General features: G+C 43.1%; 1 protein-coding gene across 1 annotated transcript in view; it reads right to left on the bottom strand.

Moving 5' to 3' along the window:
• The window catches only part of LOC120803291 (leucine-rich repeat-containing G-protein coupled receptor 6), a 37350-nt gene that overhangs the window by 4611 nt on the left and 12148 nt on the right, over positions 1 to 20591 (bottom strand). Inside the window, exons 2-15 of the mRNA XM_040151625.1 lie at positions 18463 to 18534; positions 12170 to 12241; positions 9227 to 9298; positions 5995 to 6210; positions 5749 to 5820; positions 3490 to 3558; positions 2935 to 3006; positions 2710 to 2781; positions 2261 to 2329; positions 1750 to 1821; positions 1413 to 1478; positions 1217 to 1288; positions 675 to 746; positions 15 to 140 (exon numbers count right to left, since the gene is read on the bottom strand). Of these exons, the coding sequence (XP_040007559.1) occupies positions 15 to 140; positions 675 to 746; positions 1217 to 1288; positions 1413 to 1478; positions 1750 to 1821; positions 2261 to 2329; positions 2710 to 2781; positions 2935 to 3006; positions 3490 to 3558; positions 5749 to 5820; positions 5995 to 6210; positions 9227 to 9298; positions 12170 to 12241; positions 18463 to 18534 (1194 nt within the window). The remainder of the gene's footprint in view (positions 1 to 14; positions 141 to 674; positions 747 to 1216; positions 1289 to 1412; positions 1479 to 1749; positions 1822 to 2260; positions 2330 to 2709; positions 2782 to 2934; positions 3007 to 3489; positions 3559 to 5748; positions 5821 to 5994; positions 6211 to 9226; positions 9299 to 12169; positions 12242 to 18462; positions 18535 to 20591) is intronic.

The following is a 20591-nucleotide window of genomic DNA, read 5'->3' as shown; positions in this document are numbered from 1 at the left end:
TGTGATTGTGTTACCTCATACGGGGAAAGTGATCAGGACTGAATGCCTCGTATAAATCTGTGTTGCCCCTCAGCTTGAGATGGGTGAGGCCCACCAAACCTGCAACAGGGACTGAGGTGAGACGGTTCTCAGTCAAGTCCCTAAGAAGAATATAGAAAGAAATTCAGAAAGAAACAGAAAGGGGTTGGTGTCGGATTAGGCCAAGCCAGTGTTTACAGATGTGTTTTCATTTCAGATATAGCAGAGGGTCATCTTTGGTAACAAAAACGCCTTGTCTGTTAGATATTTTAAATTGTTAGACCATGCTCGCTATCAGACTCCTTCCACATAACACTTCCTGATGTAGTGTATCTGCTTGCTTAGCTGGGCATACTTCAACCAGTAAAAGCAGTTTGTATTGTCGTGACCTGAAATGAGTCTCCTGGCCACACAGAAGGGTTTTTTTAAACAATAAATGCATATCAGTAGACTCAGCCAAAGACAACCGATTTTCTGTGGCACACACAGTTACGTATGGAGTGTTTGTGTAAGACCAAGGCTCTGACATACAATTAAACTTTAATTAAAGATACACAAATTCGGCATGTCTTTTAGGGGATAAGAGCAACACTGCTGAGGGACCAGATGAAAGGGAGAAGAGACTTAGTGACTGCCATGTATCTTTGTTTACTCACAGTTTGATCAAAGAGTGAAGCGTGGCAAAGGCATCCGGGTGAATCCGCTCGATCATATTCCAGCTCAAGTCACTAGCAAAAAAAAAGCAACTGAACTGAAATGGACTGAAAGGAATTGACATTACACATTGAATGTTGTATCTCGATCACCACTAGATGACAGTAATGGGTCATAAGTGTACATAGTTTTCTCTTGACCAATACTTCCCAACCTTTTTGGCTTATGACCCTTTAATATAAATCAGGGTCTACTTGAGGCCCCTGATCACGCAATAGTGACTTTCCCTCTGCCGACTGTTTCATATTGATGCTTTTTCTGAGCCTGAAATAAACCTGAAAAGGTAAGACTATGTAGTAATATACATGAAAACATTTTGTGTAGCAGAACTATGATTTGTGTTTCTTCTCTCCTATTGTGTTAATCATCTGATAAAACCTGCTGACTCCCATGCTGGGAACCACTGATCTAGGCGATGCATTTCCAAGAAAATAATTCATGACAAGTTGGAGAAATTGTACAATAACAACCAGAGTTGACTTACAGGGCTCTTAGAGAGGCAAGCTGCTGGAATGTGTTTGACTCTATCCTCCTGATTTGGTTATGCTGTAGCCCTCTGTTGAGAAAAAAACATAGACATACATCAGTAAAATATAAAATGTGGAGGGAAACAGATAAAAATATTGATTTTTTTTTTTTGCATATGTGTGTGTGGTTCTGTCAGGGATTGAACTACTCACATCTCTTGCAGTGCAGAGCAGTGGTAAAAACTGGGCAGATCCTCTATCTGGTTGTAAGACAGCTCCCTACAACAGTACACAAAGCAAACACACACACACAAAGCACACTTAAACACAGTGACCAGCTGTGGATTTATAGCGTGGGAAATTATGGGGATGACAGGATTATTTGGGTGAACAGTCGGTTCTGTAAGCAAGGCGATATAGCAGGACAATTATTTTTTTGGGGGGGTGATTGGATTTCATAGTGGCTGTATGAATGATTGCTCTCCATAGTTGGGTTATGTGTATCAGTTTTGTACCTCTCATTACCCCCCCATTGTGTGTATGTACTCACAGTACTCTGAGGCGAGGCAGCTGCTCACATAGATCCAGAGGGAGAGCTGAGAGACCAGCGCGAGTCAGCGTCCTATAGAGAAAAAGAGAATCCTCTGATCATTGTTGAAGTGCAAGCAAGCGAAAGGATCCCCCAGTTCTGTGAGTCTAACTTGGTCAGACAGGGAGCTGTAAAGGTTCGCTAAACCTGTCACTGGCTGGCATAACTAGCCTACCCCTCCCTATCCCTTTTCGGAGTCTCCTCTTCTTTCCCTGTCTCTCCTAGAATCATCAAACACGCGTTTTCTCTTTTTTCTTCTCTTGGCTTTCTGTGTATGTTTCTCCCCTTCTTCTTATCTCTCTTCACTCTTTTTCTCTCGTGTACATGGACTCTGGGGTTTGTATCTCTGCCCCCAACCTGAGTGTCTTCTCGCGTTCTTTGTTGTATATGTTGAAGCCTTACACAATAAAATAATATTATGCATGTGTGTGGTGCTGGTGGTGTGTGTAGGGGGGATAAAGGAGACACTCACAGAATTTCCAGGCTGGTGGTTCCTTTCAGATCGGGAAACTCTTGAATCTGGGTTGCTCCATTAAGGGAACTGCAGTGAAACGGGGAGAAAAACTATCAGAAAACTCCCTCTTTTTTTTCCTCTCTCTCTCCCTTGCTCTCTTACTCACACACATTCGTGTGCGCACAGACCTTGTCTAACAGCTCATTTCAGCCATCAAACTTTTCCTCCAATATCAACACAGGCTGTTTTGGCTGTCTCACTAGACATCATAAGTCACACCATTCAACATGTTCTTACAACACACTCTCTCTTACCACATCAGTACACAGCACAGCAATACGCTAACACAACATCATTCAGTAGGCCATTACACATGTCCACTCAACTCTCACTGCAAGGGACAGAGGATGATTTAAACAGTGTTTGGGCTAACTCACTGGAATGGTTTCTACTGACCGCATACTTACAGTGTGTGCAATTTAGGTAAGAACTGGAAAGCAGATTTTCCCACAAACTGGATGGGGTTCTCATAGAAATGACTGCAAGAGAGAGAGCAAAATAGTTTTGGACATTTTCCGATTATTTTGTTTTTGAGAATGAGTTGTGCTGTACGTAATTTTGACATGAAATAGCAATTTTGTGTTTATCTAATATGCGCTCATTGCAGCGTTAAGAATAAGCAAGAAGCTCACATGGTTTGGAGCTGAGGGTTTCCAACGAAGGCCCTCTCAGGGATGGCTTTGATATTGTTGTTATGGAAGCCCCTGCAAATATAAAAAAAATACTATTAGTCAGACAGTCTGTCAATATGTTTCTGAGTGTGTGAGTGTGTGTGTGTGCGCTTGCATGCGTGCGTGCGTGCGTGCTTGAGCGACAGAGTGTGTTTGTGAGTGAGAGTAAAGTCATATGTCCTCATGTTGCACCTGCCATTGCACAGCTGAAAAACATTTTTGGATACATGAGATGTAAACTTGACACATACGCTCTATCTGTGACACATATGCACGCTACAGACCATCTGCTGAAGCTGAGGGAAAATATGGTTTGTGCGTATGTGATTGTGCGTCTGTGTGTATGTGCAGGCAAGCGGGAGCGTGGGTGTGTAGCAAGCACCTGCTTAGGGCGAGAGAGATTGTATCCGAGTGCCACATTAAAATCACTTAACGGGATTACTTGGGATAACGCAACCATGATAGTCATGTCGGGCAGGTGTGTTTCCGTGTATGTGCGTGCGTGTGTGTACTTACAGTTCCTGAAGCTTACTCAGTGTCCTGATGGCCAAAGGGAACTCCTGCAGATCATTGTAGTTCAAATCCCTGAGAGAGAAACAGAAAGAAAAACAGTCATTGTTAAATATATTGAAAAATTAAATCCAAGGCATGATGGAGGTTTTTTTTCATCCCTGCAAAGGAAATCATAATTCATCCATATGTGATATTCTGTGTGTGAGAGAGTGTGATTGCATACGTATGCGTAGCCATTTCCTCTCCACTCTGAGAGGCTGACAGCTGTAGAGTGTGAAGTTTAGATGTGACCCTTGACCTTTGCTGCTCTGACCTGATTATTTAGGTCTGTCTTTGATTAGTTTCCCAGGAAACACTGTATCAAAACAACAATTGTGATAGTATTTTGTGTCTGTACGTAAGTATATACTGTAGATGTGCTTGTGTCCATCAGAGAAGTGGGTGCTGTGCATGTTTGTGCTTATATACAAGTTTGTTTGCCCTATAAAGACATATGTCTGGGCATGTGTGTATGTATGAGTTTGAAGATTCTCAGCCATCCAGGTCAAAGGATATCTAAAAGTACTAAGTCATACTCAACTGGATATGTTTTTATTCTTCTAAAGTAGCAAACATGCCTTTGATGATGTGCTGATAGGTAAGTGTGTTTTTCAGTGGATGTTGTGAAAAGTTAGTCTGTCTGGGTCTGTTTTGACTTGTTTGCGTAGGCCGTTGCGTTTTCCTGCAGTCCTCTGGACAGCTCTTGTAGTAATGATTTTATAATACACACTAGGGGTTGGGGGCAGTGCTGGTGATGCAGATGGTCTCTCGTATTTCTCATAAGCGAGGCCGCTGTGAGAGATTAACCCCTCATACCAGCGCAATCCCCACGTCAATGACACCTGTCGTCTTATCCTGCTAAATCATCTGTCTTTCCCGACCACTGACGGCCCAAACACTTTAACACACACTATTCTGGTCTACGAGGCTCCATCCTTCTTCTAATTCTCCAGTTTCCCTTCATCCCCTTAACCATGGCTTCTCTGACTTACACCCTGTTCCCTCACATTTCCCAGCATGGATAATGGCTTTTCAGTTTAGTGTTAAGCTGGCTTTACGCTTATGAGTGCAGAGGCAGGAGAACTTGCTTATCTGCACACATATGCATGTGCCCACACACACGCTCATAAACAGCAACGCATAGTTTTCTTACACTTCAACAGGTTGTTAAGCAGCATGCCAGAAACTGTTTTCATCAGACCACCATGAATTTTGCAGGAGACACCATTGCACTGTCTCAATTTCTCTCACTTTCTTTCACCACCTCTTTCATAAGACTGTGTCAGTTTTCTGCGGTTCCCACATTGGTGTGTGGTTAGGATCTAGTTATCAAAGCTACGGCACGTACACTCAAACAACTCTCCTGTAGCCACACTGAGCCATATTTGACCTTCAACGCTGCTTAGCAATTACTTTTACAAAACACACAGGAATCTGCTGATGTTACTTCAAGGTAATCAAGGTCGAACTTTTCATCTTCACATTCCTGCTGTTCATTTGTTGGTTGTGGTTTTGAGAAACGTTCAAGCACCTGCTGAAATTACCAGGACATTAATCATTATGACTTTAAAATTTAGCGCTACACTTCATTATTCTTTGGCACACTTGATACATATGATTTATAAAAACGCATTAATTTCAGGTGTTCCAAGTAACACCAAACACTTTCACAGACAAAAAGAAGCAGGGCTGTAGTCAGACACACAATCTGAATAAATTGATGGCTCTTGGTTCTATTACCTTTTTGAGGTTTTTTTCAGGGAGTTCTTCATATGTTTTAGGGTTATTCTAAGGCTATGTGATTGCTGTAAACACTACCATACCGAAAGAATGTTGAAACTTCTGATACTTTGTCATCACAAAGCCTGTGTTTGTGTTTGGAGAAACAGAGGAGCTACTCATTTGAGCTTATGAAATGAAATAATTTGGTGGGCGTATGCATGTAGGTTTGTGTGTGTGTGTGTGTGTGTGTGTGTGTGTGTGTGTGTGTGTGTGTGTGTGTGTTTGTGTGTGTGTGTGTGTGTGTGTGTGTGTGTGTGTGTGTGTGTGTGTGTGTGTGTGTGTGTGTGTGTGTGTGTGTGTGTGTGTGTGTTTGTGTATGTCTAAGACTGTGAAAGTGTCTTACATGTAATTTGTAACAGTAATCACTGTCCAAAAAGCATGTGTGCATGCATGTGAGAGTCTTTGAGTATGTGTATGTGTATGTGTGTGTGAGATACCCACAGTGTTTCCAGACTGTGTAAACCTTCAAAACATCTCGCGCCCATGCTCTGGATCTGGTTGTTATGGAGATGTCTGGAAGAAGGCCACAAATATTATTCAACAAATCAGAAATTATTTTCTGAAAAACGTTTCCACACTGCAATCACCACCACCCTGTTCTAAGTCAGCGGAACAAAAATTTCTCTGGCAAGTTGAGAAACCCAGACTCAGGAGAGTTGTAAGTAAACAAATCAAGACGTCACTTACAGTACGACAAGGGCGGAGAGGTTGTTGAATGCATAGTCTGGGATGTGTGTGATCTGGTTGAGGGCCAGCGTCATGGCCTGCAGGGAGGGCAGAGAGTCCAGGGCCGTCACTGGGATCTCCGTTAGGGAGTTGTCATCCAACCACAGGTGTCTTAGAGACCGAACCCCACCAAAGGTCCCAGTCGGAACCTCAGACAACAGGTTAGCATCAAGACGCCTGCAGCGTGAGAGGAACTGAGCTTAGCGAGATAATCACCAAGTCTAACTACAGTATGTTTGCATATGTGCATGTGTATCCCAGCATGTGCGTGTATTAGTGGTTGTGTGTCACGGCATTTAAATGCTTTGGCTTACAGGAAGGTTATTATACGAATTACACATCCTTTATTCTCCTTCTTTCATCTTTGCAGCAGCTTCTTAGAAGTGTCTCATTATGATTTATTCCCATGCTAAAGAAGCCATTTCTAGCTTCACTAGCACAGACATGTATGATATGTAAGATGGGAAAAACACAGACACAATTGTGTAGGAATGATTTTCGCTCTTTCGCTCTTTCCATTGGAGTCTCACTGTCGCCATCAGTCCCTGATGTTTCCACCACTCAGGCACAACACAATTCCTTTCAGCTGATGAATTTATTATACTGGACACACATGCTCTCACACATGCACTTTCATCTCTTCACCCGTACAAAACCTAACAGGCCTTTGTCCCCTCTCTCACTCGGTGTCCTCGCCCCACAGGCAATGAGTGTGGACTGTGACACACAATCCACGTAAATGCGCACATGCATACACACTGTCCATAGTGATGAATTATCCCCTCAGGGCAAAGTTGACAAGCTGAGACGACTTCCTCCTGCTATTCTTCTTCTTTGGCCCTTCACACTCATTCATTAATCTCCTTTTCCTCCCTCTGGCCCCTCTCACACTCACATTTTGTTTCTTACATCTTCATTGATGCACTCCCAGTCGCTGCATACCCCTTTGCGTCTCACTCCTTAACTCTTGTTCGTCTTTCAAACATCCTCCCTTATCAATCTTCCGCCGAGGTTCTTTGATTCTCGCGCTACAGCTCTTCCTCACCCCTCAGAGGCTTCACCAAACAAACAGCATCATCAAAGTGAAATCTGAACTTGAACTCTGAACTCTTTTCCATCAGGAGAGGCAACTGTATACATAGGCAGATGCTCACACACAGGCACCCCCCCCAGCATATATGTAAATACACATGAATGGGTGTATGCACACACACAAACAGCTTCAAGAAATTTTCATCCTCTCAACTCCCTGAGCGGACAGTTTTTTCAGTGCTAAACATTGTCCTGGTGCATCCTGTACGCTCCAACTGTGGACATTGTCCCTGACCCAAATCACAGGATGAAAGCTACTTTCTGGTTTGTTCTTCAGGGCAAAATAATAATTGCTCCTTTGGGTGGACCTGCCAGGTCTCTAGAAGGTCCAGACAGAACCAGCAATGTTTCACAGAAGCCAATAAAGCAGCAACTATTTCCTGTCCATCACATCAAAGTCTGTGGAACGATTACAGGAGAGAAAAATATGGACACAATGAGAAAGTTCTCTTAAATGATCCAGGAGATCTGTGGACCTGCCTCCACTAGTTTATTTCTGCTGATGGCCAAAATTTTCTACAACTTGGAACTTGGAGCAGCATGTTTTAGTACATCAATTTAAACCTATAAAAACAGGGGGATGTTGATTTAATGCGGCTTGTGGAACTCATCAGTGGTGATTACGTTGCTTAACCTTTGGGTTGGGACCCAAAACACGTCTGTCTGCTTATGATGGCACCGAACTGAACAACAGCACTTGCACTGTGTGTTGAAATTAGCTTGTTCCAAATGGAGAGACAAATGTCTTGACTCAGTTTCGGTTCTCTGCTGACAAAAGGATTCTTGTCCAAGACTTAGTCATGATTTATTCTGGATGAAAGCATGCTTTATATATTTATACCAATTTAAAACCCTCGTGTTGACTCAGATATTTTCTCTCCTTCTTTTTACCTGCTGTGTTTTATGTCAGTGAGAGGCGCCGACAAGCTTCACTCTCCAAAGCCTTTCCAGTAATCTCTCTCTGCTGGGCTTATCATTACTGTAATGACAAGGCGCATCTCTATACACTGGCTCTGTGTGTGTGTACTGTGTGTGTGTTTCATTACTTGACATGACATCTATCTAAAGATATAAGAGAAGACCACACACACATTTGTGCACGCGCGCACACACACACACACACACACACACACACACGCACACATACACACACACATGCATACAGTATGGTGAAGACAGACAGAGGCACTATCATGACAGAAAATGATTAAGTCAGACATACGCACACTCACGTAAGGACTCCCTGAGCTATAGTGCCTGCTTGTGAGTACAATATGTGTGTACAGATGTGTGAGTGTGTGTCCAGGCTCGGTGACTGTATTAAGGCAAAGCAGGCCTGCTTTATACCAGACGGCGAACGTTGTAGGTGGTAGAGGAGTTACATGTGCACACCCCTCCTATGTTACAACTCCATCATTGTGAGTGTGTCTGTGTGATGAAAGAAATGGCTTTATGGATATTTACAAAGAATTATTAATTTGGAAAGCAGGGATGTGGAGTACGTGTGCGGTACAAAGCTGGGAGAGACGGTTAGGGGTGAAGAATTACAGATGAGGTGGTCCACATGAACCTGGCCAAACATGCACACTGACACACATACAGACACACATACAAATGTACACTGACCCCACAGATGAGACAATTAAGCCACCAAACACTCCTATTAGCCGGGGGGCTAGCAGTGTGGGTGGTGGGAGAAGAAGAGTGGAGAGGAGCGGAGGAGGAAGAGAGAGGGAATTGATGGAAAATGGGGTTGTTTCACAGCTCATTGGAGATGCTCTCCCTGGCCTGCAGTGTCTGCTGTTTCCCTCATGGCTTCCAGATGCTACCATGACCTGCACTGATACAGTCAGGCTGTGACTCCTGCCATCAGGCAGTACAGCACTGAATGCAGAACCACTGCAGCCAGCGTCGGGGTATGGTCTGTAATATGTCAGTGGTACTCTATACCTGCATTGTGGTTAGAGCTGAGATGTGTGAGTGGGTGGCCAGGGGGATGTTTCATTCCCTGCTGGATGAGGTTAGAGTAGCATGGTTAGTGTGTGTGTGTGTGTGTGTGTGTGTGTGTGTGTGTGTGTGTGTGTAAGAGAGAGAGACTCACAAGGACAGTAGGTTGGGTAGGTCCCATGGAGCATCATCAGGAAGTCTCTCCAGCTGGTTGTTTTGTAGCATTCTGAGAGGCACATACAAATTAATCAGTCATAGATAATACTGTATGTCTGTAGGTAATAGAGTGTATGTGGTGTGTGTGTGAGGGCACATCAGGCAGAACAAATAATTCCATAGTGAGGGAAATCTGACACGAGAAGGAAAGGGCCAGTGAAAGCTTGAAGAAAAGCAGAGAATGAAGGATAGAGGAAAAGAAAAAGAGAAGCTCCTTGGGTGGGCTGCTGATGTCATTCTCAGAAGAATGGAGCAAAAAGCGAGGAGGAAGTGGGGAGCAAACAATAGCCCTCTCTCTCTTTCCTCTCCCTGCCTGTCTTTCTCTGTACTTCTCTCCCTCTTTTCCTTAAAGTTTTTATGGTGACCAGTCATCGGACATTAGCACACGAGGCTCATACTCTCCAGTGTGTCACTGTCAGCAGCGCCATTATGCCTTTATTGGGGCATCAAGGTGCCACAGTAGTCTGTCATTGTGAGTCTGTCAGTGTAGGGCCTTTTGTCACAAAAACAGTTAAATATCTGAGCTTACAGTAAGGTTAATATATGTTAAAAAATTCCGTATCTTTCTTCTTTGTGAGTATGAAACAATCTTGATTCCTCTTTTGTCATGAGCAAAACGGATTTGTAATTTCTAAAATTTTAATTTGCATTTAATTACTTGGCTAGAAGTGAGGGCTAAAATGTTGGCAAATATTGGATATCTCAAGATGTAAAGAGCACATTTTACTGTATTTATTAACATAACTCAATCTCTCACATAATTTCATAGTGTGGCCTATTTCACAACAGTCGATTGTGTAAGATATGACGATTGCTTTAGTGCAGAAAAAAGTTCTTCTCAGGTTTGAGATGATCAGGGGATTTCCACTGGGATGACGAGGCCATGATAAATACACTGAAGTGAGTCTTTTCCTGTTTCAAAGAAATTCCCCATGGGGAGCTTCACTGTACTGCACTCTGGGCTCATAACCTTTACACTCTCTGTCTCTGTCTCTATGTGTGTGTGTGTGTGTGTGTGTGTGTGTGTGTGTGTGTGTGTGTGTGTGTGTGTGTGTGTGTGTGTGTGTGTGTGTGTGTGTGTGTGTGTGTGTGTGTGTGTGAGAGAGAGAGTCAGCAGGGACCTCGTGGTTACCCTACACAAGTTCAGCAGTCCATTTGTGTTTGACAGAGCCTAACATTAACTAATATATTGAGGAGGGAAACCAACAGCTCAGCTGCTCTGAGGTCAAAAAGACTGTCCAAACCTTGCTTGGATGTTATAGTGTGAAGCATGAATTTTTGCATACGTGTATGAATTCAGGATATGTGTGTCCTTCTGCAGTAATGACATAATAGCCCAGGATTCATGGCTGGTTCACTCATTGTGTCTCAGTGGGTTTCCCAACACAAGGTGAAAGCAGATCAACTTGTGTGCCTGGTAATCCCCCCAGATTCCCTAAAATTACAAACCACAGTTCTCTAGCTAGGTTTATATTCTGCGGCAGGGCTTCTCAAACTTTTCTCAGCCAGGGTCCAAAAGGAATTGAGTTGGTTGCCAAGGCTCATGAAAACCTCCTTAATACCCTTGTCTTGCAACCACTAGAAGTATGGCTAGAACTCATTAGATGTGGCACTCACATGTCAGAAAGTACTATGGTTTTATGGTTACTTTGCACAGCAGCGCTAACAGTTGGTGGCCATGGATCATAAGGCTATGAATACACTAAGAGAAATGGGGTGTTAAGGAACAGCTTTGTGTGGCTTTTTAAGTTAATTTTGTCACTTACTGTAATCTCAGTGGGTGGTGTGACTGGGAGGTCCCTGCATTACACCTGTGTGTGTGTGTGTGAGAGAGAGAGTCAGCAGGGACCTCGTGGTTACCCTACACAAGTTCAGCAGTCCATTTGTGTTTGACAGAGCCTAACATTAACTAATATATTGAGGAGGGAAACCAACAGCTCAGCTGCTCTGAGGTCAAAAAGACTGTCCAAACCTTGCTTGGATGTTATAGTGTGAAGCATGAATTTTTGCATACGTGTATGAATTCAGGATATGTGTGTCCTTCTGCAGTAATGACATAATAGCCCAGGATTCATGGCTGGTTCACTCATTGTGTCTCAGTGGGTTTCCCAACACAAGGTGAAAGCAGATCAACTTGTGTGCCTGGTAATCCCCCCAGATTCCCTAAAATTACAAACCACAGTTCTCTAGCTAGGTTTATATTCTGCGGCAGGGCTTCTCAAACTTTTCTCAGCCAGGGTCCAAAAGGAATTGAGTTGGTTGCCAAGGCTCATGAAAACCTCCTTAATACCCTTGTCTTGCAACCACTAGAAGTATGGCTAGAACTCATTAGATGTGGCACTCACATGTCAGAAAGTACTATGGTTTTTATGGTTACTTTGCACAGCAGCGCTAACAGTTGGTGGCCATGGATCATAAGGCTATGAATACACTAAGAGAAATGGGGTGTTAAGGGAACAGCTTTGTGTGGCTTTTTTAAGTTAATTTTTGTCACTTACTGTAATCTCAGTGGGTGGTGTGACTGGGAGGTCCCTGCATTACACCTGTGTGTGTGTGTGTGTGTGTGTGTGTGTGTGTGTGTGTGTGTGTGTGTGTGTGTGTGTGTGTGTGTGTGTGTGTGTGTGTGTGTGTGTGTGTGTGTTTGTGTGGCTGTGCTTGCAACTGAAAAAAGGCTTGTTTGGGAATGAAGGAGCTGCAAGCAGGGCAGGTCTCCCTCAGCCCATAAACTTTAACTGCAGTTAATGATGCGTGGCCTGTGTGTTTTATTCAAGGCGGGAGCCCCCCACCCCCACCTCGAAAGGCTGGAGTGGAACAATCCACCTGGGATGAGGACTGAACCACCAGAGTAGGATAGGGAGGGTGAGAGGAGGAGGTTACTTACAGAACTTTGAGGTTGTGGAGACCCTGGAGAGCGTGGCCTGATATATACTTCAGCTGATTGCCTGAGATGCGCCTAGGAGAGAAACGCAGAGATCAAAAAGGAGAGAACAAAATATAAAAGTTAAAATGAAATATAAGCACTTACACAAAAAAAAATAGGAGTGTCATAAGAGAAGTTTTGCCTTTTGCTTTATTCTACATTTTTGGATTGAACTGTATTATGACTTCATCCTTGAGTTCCTGCTTCAGGGTTACTGTTGGGGCAGTATGCAAATGGTTGCCATTGCTATTGGCCCAAAGCACACCCTGAAACCCTAACCAATCCTGGGAGCTCTGATGAGTGAGCAAAGGCTGAATTGAATGAGACTGAGACTGGGTCAACAAGTGCAGCGGGGAAGTGTATTTGCTTGTGCGTATGTGAGTGTGTTTTTGTGTGTGTATGGAGTAAGGTGTATACTATATGTGTGCCCATGAGCTCATGTGTGCACACTGTGAATGCGTGTGCTATTTTCCATGTCCTTGAGGTAAATTGGGCTCATTCTGAGGGGCCTTAAGGACAGCGAGGGAGAAAAACCACACACATTCACACAAGCAATCCAATCAGTTTGTTTATCAAACACAGCACCTAATGGTCATTTGTGAGTGTGTATAAGATGTCCAAATAAATAACATTCAGTCCAGCAGAGTAACTCTCAAGGTCATGAGCTGGAAGCACAGTTTAAACACAGATTTGGTCTTCATAGCTCAAGACCACCCACTTTTATGAAACACACACACACACACACACACAAGTTAAAAGTTACCCACTAGTATCCTCCTCCTCACACTGCTGCTCTACATGTGACATTTGTCTGACATTTCAGCCTCATGCTAAGCACCTTGCCTCTGGCTGAGTTTTTCCATCAGTGCCAGGATATTGAAATATTGATATAGAGCACTGTCTGCCTTTCCAAACCACTATTATCCAGATGGTAATGGACAAGGGCTCCCAGCAAACTCCGTCCGACATCTGATACTCATGTCAACATGTCTCAGTCTTTTTACTGTGCAGTGACAAACCACACAACCCCACCTGCGCTTGCCAAATCTCGCACTAAGCCCAGTTTAGAACTCTAGAATATGAGTTTAGAGCTCGTATTTATCAACACAAACACACCCACACACACAAATACACACAGATGCACACCCACATCGGCATACTAGAATACAAAACGGTCTGATTGTTATCCAAGCTATTATGGTGCAATTTAGTCATGCCGCTCAAACCACAGTCAAAACTCATTCAAACAGACTTTGACTGCGCCACGTGATGTTTCAATATTTTCTCAGAGGTGAAAGACACAGATGACAGAGAGTTGATCTTTAGTGACTGCAGAGCTTTGACCCTACAAATTCCAATATTCATTCTTTTTCCAAGGCAAAGGAGTTCAATTTGCTCTTAGATTTGATTTTTCGCTCATAAAAGAACGTGCGTACTGCCCATTTGTTGTCCCTCTGAAGACAATATGTCTGCTACTTCAATACCATTTCAGTTTGTGATATGGGACAGGCTGGTCACCAGGGAGCATTTCAATAGCTACTTTTCCGGAGGCAAGTGTTTCAGTAGGACTTGCTGAGGTCCTGACACCAGTAAAATAGATCTAAGCCTCTTATTGCAAGGACCCCTAAGTGCCTTCTTTTGGTTCCTGTTTAAATGCAATGATTGGTTACAGACACACTGGATGGAAAAAAGATATAGGTAGCAGCAAAGAAAAATAAATGTCTTTTCTATGGGGGGGGTGCGAGTAATTTAGAGTTTTAGAAAACAACCATTGTAGTTAAGGCCATGCTATGATGTGCATATCATACTGCCAGCCCAGCCTTTCTTTATTAGCTGCACCATTGGAGCCAAAACAGCATCAGAGTGGAATCATGCTTCTTTTGCCGACTTCATTTGTCAAATGGATAATTATGTCGAACGTGAAGATGGATATTGAAAAAGGAAACAAATGTTCAGACGTTCTTGATAGACATCAACAGAACACCGGCAGTTGCCACTGACCAACTATTTCCATGATATCAGTGTGTATATTTATGTGTGTATGTGTGTGTAAATGATTGTACATATGAGTGAATGTTCCACACTTAACCTCCTAGTCGTTCCACATCAATCTCATTCTAATGAAAGGCGCCTTGCTCTTGTCAAACCGTGGCTCGAACTCTTTTTTTCTCTTAATTTGATTTGGGGATGGTTCGAATTTTTCTTGGCCCCTGGACTGTGTAGATAAAAATTCCACCTCAGCATAATTCATAGATAAAATAACAGAAGCTAGTGTAGTTGAAACATATGGGAGAACAGTGGGAGGGGGGGCCTCTGGTTACAAAGGTGAGACCACCCTGCTATCAGAACTGATCAGTTAGGGTTTTACTGAAGCATACCAACTACTGATTATCCTATGTATCACCATGTCCTATTGCCTCAAAATAATAAACAAAAAGACGGATTAAAGAACTTGAGAGCAAAGACAGCATCATATTTTGGGATGCTATCTCAGGTACTGATAGGACATCATAGTGGCAGCAGGGCTAGGATGGTTGATAGGAGTTGATGATGAAAGAAGATGGAGAGGATTAACAGGTCTTATCAGAGAGAGGGCAGTTCATGTGTGGGTGTATCTGTAAGTACATATGCATGCATGACCTTTTTCACTCTTGGGCCCTCAATAGAAATGCTATCTGTCCTTCTGTCCCGAGGTCCAGCCTGAGGGTCAACCACTTAACCTGGCGTTAACCTCTGAAATTACTGGAGTAAAATATAGACGTGTGGAAACTGTGTGTGTGTGTGTGGGTGTGGGTGTGTATGTGGGTGCGTGTTTTTGGGAGAGAAAGAGACAAGCAGACAAAAACCAATGTTGGCAACACTAAAAGGAAAAGTTTTAATTGACCTAGATAGTCCCAGATGTGTTGTCGACTGGAGTATCATAACAGCCAATATTGTAACCCCTTAACCCTCACCTACGTCATACTCCTGGCCTATCAGCAGACAATCTTATCTCCAAGGGGAAGACAAGCAGGGCAGTACTGGCCTCCACTCACCACTTCTCTCCTCTTACATTTGGATTTCATTTGTGTGATAGTTGGAGAGCACCTCACAGGGCTGGAGAAGCCCAGGCAGTATGGAGATTTCAGAGTTAGAGGATACCGCTGAAATCAAGGCAGATTAATCAGAATTTCAGTCTTGAGCTGATAACAGGAGCTAGCACCGTATTCTACGCACATTCACTTAAGATGGCACTATTGTGCCATTGGGGGGTTTAAAAAAATACAGTGAGATTGTTTTACCTGTCAGGACACTATGAATGGTCTGATTTCAGCTCTGTATTTAGGAGGTGAGTGGTAGCTATAGATAATGATTAGATGAGCATGATAGACTCATTTCATACGGCTGATTATCAGGGTAGTCAAAGTAAAAAGGCAGAGTGAAATGTGATCTCCAGAGGTATGAACAGCATGGACTTTGATACTGATGACAGGCAGAAAGCACTGTCTTCTAGGGGGACAGTTTTATCTAAAACCACCCCCTGCTAGTTCCAAGTTGACAGCGCATCTTGCATATTAGAGCAGAGCATTTAGAGAAAGAGGGTGTCTTTGATATGTCAGGTGGGTGAGTAACCAGTCTCAGAGTCTGTACCTGAGTGTGGGCATTGCTGCCCTCTCATTAATCCATTGAAGTGTGCCTCTCAGTCACCTCTCTTCATGCTCCGTTGGACTGACAGTTGCGTGCAGGTTTTTGTAATTGAATTAAGAGGCGATTCACTGATCAAAGCACTAAATGAAGGATTATTAAGAGGGATCTGAGATCAATAGAAAAAAATTTAGAAATAAGGACTTAGAGTTAGAGAAAGAGCTGGAGGGCGGGGCGATTACACTTACATCTTATTATCAATATTAACGCCGCAATGAATCAAAGGGAGGTTTAGCCTGGCGAGATTTGCTACCTGTTTTGTGAATTCATTTAATAACCTAATTTGAGGTTCAAAGGGAATAGCTGTTTTTACTTTGATACTAAAGAGGTGAGAACTGAGCGAAGAGATCGGAGGTAGCGTGATACAATTTACATTTATGAGCAGTGCTTCAGAAAGATAGTCTGTATGTGGCTCTTAAGTTTTTATTCCCTCTCCTCCCCATAGTGTTAAGCTGGATTGGTTTGTAAGAACGTGGAGAGCACCCAGAATGGCACCCAAAAGTAGAAAAACTATCAAAGGCAGCATCTACAGCTTTCAATAGCCTGCAGTAAAATGGAGATGGGGGGATATAGAAATGAATTCGAAAGAAGGAAGACTGAGTGAGGGAGGGCAGGGAGGGAGGTAGAGCCCAACATCAAACAATTTATCACTCTACCAGTCACAACATGCCTGGCCCTTGCCTCTCCCTGTGCTACCAACAAGTGCTGCAGACCCACATCAAACGCTCTCTCTCAAAACGACCATGCCTGTGTTTAGAGCCTCGGTATGTTTTTCTTATTGCTATAAGTTGTTGTAATTATAATGTGTTTACCATAATCTGCCATGCTTCATCTTTCTAAACATTCTAGACAGGGTTGGATGTCAGAAATGTGCTTTTGCCTTTCTTGGAACATCATCATCATCTCAGCATGTCGCCAGAAATGGTCAGCAGGCTATAAAAATTGGCTTTGGGGCAGGAACCTCCTCCTTGGAAGAGTTACAAATCAACAGAACGTCTCCATAAAATATCAGAACATGAGAGCGATACAGAGGAAGCAGGATCAACGGAGTTGTAAAACACTGGGAGGATTATCTCTGGACAAACGCTGCAGGTGGAGCTGCATTCAAGACCCCCACCCCCTTTTCCCCAATGCAGGCAAATGTCAACCTCAATGTTCAGAATCACTCTGCATGTGGTACCGATTATTACACCATCAGTAATATCTGACCTTTACCGTTTTTACAACAGCAAGAGTCAAGACCAGCATTTCAATGCTGATGACAATAGATCGAAGTCTTGAATTTAATTCTGTAACTTCAAGGTGTCACAATTCAACATAATGGTTATCCGGCTAATCTTTTACTTTCATCATCATTAGCTCATGCCTCACAGGCTGCAGCTGTAAGAATTAGAAAAGAAAACAGTGGACTGTTCAAACACCCCATGCGGGCACACACACACACACACACACACACACACACACACACACACACACACACACACACACACACACACTCACACACACTGCAGGCTTCAGAAGTAAAAGAATCAGCTGAAGGCTGACATACACACATACTGAAAGTCCCCATGAATTACCACACACTTACACACACACATTCAAACCCCCTTAGGGCAAATCTGTGGGCTGCCTTTGTATAACCGCGTATTCTGCTGAATGATCAGATCAGATATTGGTGAGTTCGACAGAAAAAACTTGTTCAAAAAGGTCTGCAATTCTGCTAACGCGCATGTTCTTTCATCAGCCCTGTGAGGATGAAACCAGTACTCACTACTTTGAGAAGTGCTGACCAAACTGTGTCTGTAGCACAGAGTATAGAAGGCAAGAAATTTGGCACAGTGGCACAGTCAAAGTCTTAGTCTTGTTTGCTTATTTTGAGATAAGATATGCCTGGATTCAAATCATGTTTATGTTAATCTTATACAGTTTCTTGGCAACATATTGTTTATTTTGTCAAATGATTTTTTTTTTTTGTAGAAAAAAAAAAGTTTTCAGCCAAGAAATGTATAACATATCATGTCTGTTTTTGCATTTGACTCATTTAGTGTCTCGATACCTATATCAAAACATTTCTAATGATACCCAACCATACATATACTTAGTGCTATAAACAAGAAAAACATAGATCTTTGCTCTTTTCGTTTTCCCTAATCCTGTCCTGACATTCTCCTATAGTGTGTGTTTGTCTTGGCAAGGGCTTGTGTCTACATGTATACTGCTCCTGCTGAGCTGTCCAGCTGAAACAAAGTCAAGGAGGGCAAGGAAGTAGCGGTTTGGATGCTGAGCACAGAACCTGCTCTCTAAACACTTTATGGACCATATATTCACTCTCTGAGTGAATATCAGGTTCCCTTCGCCTCCCTCTTGCAAGCAGACATCCCACGATATACTAGCATACTGCTGCATGCAATTTCTTGGTAGGAGAGATCAGAGGCAATCCAGAGCCATCAATCCCCATCACTGAGGTCTGCACATATCAGGAGCTCAGGGAGCGACTGTTTCTTGTCATGAGTGAGTTGTGACGATGGCAGTTTATTAATTGACCGTGATTTAAATGACTTGGTACTCACAGTTCTGATAACAGGTGCAGTCGGTGAAAGGCTCTGGGCTGGATCTCACTGATGTTGTTCATACTCAGATCCCTAGAGAGAGAAAACAGGGAGCATCAGTATCAAAGTATCAATCAATTTCTACCTTATCAATGATCTTTTAAGGTACTCGGGACAACTAAAATTACAGATGTTTAAATGTTTTTCATATGGTGATTAATCATCAAGAGTGGGAGTGGGAGACACAGTGAGGTTAGAGGGTTAGATAGAGACGCTGGAGGACGAAAGGGAGGAGAAGGAGAGGTAGAAGAGAATTTTCCCCAATGAATCATTGTTGGGCAGCTGCAATTTCCTCCTCGTCCCAGTGACTCTTTCTCTTTTCCAGATGTCTCACACTACCTACTCTTAGACCTGACCCCTCAGTCTCCCACTATATCTATCTCTCTTTCCCTCTTCGTCTCTGTCTCTTCTTTCGTTCTCCCGCAGGTTTCTCAGGAGGCCACCTCCTTCCCCCTTTGTTCAGGGCTGTGACATGGACACACTCCATTTCTCTCTGTCTCTCTGACACACACTCTGACGTGAGAGGGTGTGTTGGGGTGAGTGTTGACGCAGCTGTGTTGCGGTCAAAGAGGGAGAAGTGCAGGATGCTTAGACACATGCATGCATGCACACACACACACACACGCACACACACACACACACACACACACACACACACACACATGCAGACATTCAACACACAAACGTAAAGTACGGGGACAACTTATGTGTCAGCCTCTGGTAGAAAACATATATAACCTTGTAGCCCCAGTCATGTAAGGTCATCTCTTTGATAAACACAATGAAAGCAAAGAGGTGTTACGTCACCCCTTCTTTGCTTTCACAGTCCTTGGGGTCTTGCATGAGTCTTCGAGAGTGAGCCTTGTATGTGCGTGTGTGTCTGTGTGTGTATGACACTAACCATTGCTCATAAAGCCAGACCACCGGGCTAGCAAGTGTAAACTGTGCTCTCAGAAGCCCTTCGCAGTTGGGAGTTTTGACACACTGGCTGTTTGTTTGTCAAGGCAGCCAAGCTGACGGGGGGCTGGATGGATCTATCTGCAGGCGTGATCTATATTCAGCTTCAGGGAAGATGTGGAAAAAACACTGCACAGTAACACTGAGTTCGCAACTTTGGGTGTTTGAGTTGCCGGTCATTTTGAGCAACTGTGACAAATCCAGTATACCGATAGTTTACCCAGTTACCTTGTCAAAGATAACATTTAACATCAGGCTATGGGATGCCTTGAGTGGGAGGACGTGCGTTCTCCATGTGGCGAGCTTGCAATCTTTACCGTGACCTTTTGCCATGAGATTTTGTAGGTCAGATAATTATGTAGTCTTTTTACAGCCTCTGCTGACATTGAATATTTTCCTTATGAAAACATAATAATGGCATGTTAGTTTCCTTGCATGGGAATTTCCTGTTACAGATGCCCCCTCCTGGGAGGTCTGACTGCAGAGAGAGGGGTTCAAGGTGTTACTCAAGGACACATATGCAGGGCGGATGCTTTCGATCAGTACTGAGGGAAAAATGGTTTTACATAACAAAGTAGGGAGTTAATCTTCCAATTTCATTGCTCACATCACCATTATTTGTACCTCATGCTCTGCTTGCACACCATGAGCAAAGGAGTGTCATTATACACAGCTAGACCAACTGCAGAGAATGGTATATATTGATAGCAGGAGCAGGTAATGTGCCATAAAAAGTTAGCAATGGGCAAATAAAAGAGGAGAAGAACGGAATCGCAAGTAAGAGTAAACAATGCCATTGTCAAAATATTCAATAAAGGCTTTGCAAATGTTTTAGCGGGTGTAGGAAATTCATTCAACTTATTTGTAAGGCTTTAAGGATCTAGTCTGGTGTGACAAATTGAACATAATCCAATCCGTGTTACAAGAAAAACTCCACAGGACACCTTTAAACATTATAGCCTCATTACTAATGTATGTTGTAGATTCTCCTTAGTTTATACTGAAAATTTTCAAGTGAATGATACATGACACGACTTAACTAAGAAAATAGTAAACATGGTATATCTAAAATATCTTCTTCCAAGTGCACCTCATCAGCTCCATTAAGCAATGTAATACAGTTCTTTTCTTAA

The sequence above is a fragment of the Xiphias gladius genome, chromosome 18, assembly GCF_016859285.1.
Source record: "Xiphias gladius isolate SHS-SW01 ecotype Sanya breed wild chromosome 18, ASM1685928v1, whole genome shotgun sequence".
Taxonomy (NCBI): Eukaryota; Metazoa; Chordata; class Actinopteri; order Istiophoriformes; family Xiphiidae; genus Xiphias; species Xiphias gladius.
This window is presented reverse-complemented; position numbering and strand designations above follow the sequence as displayed.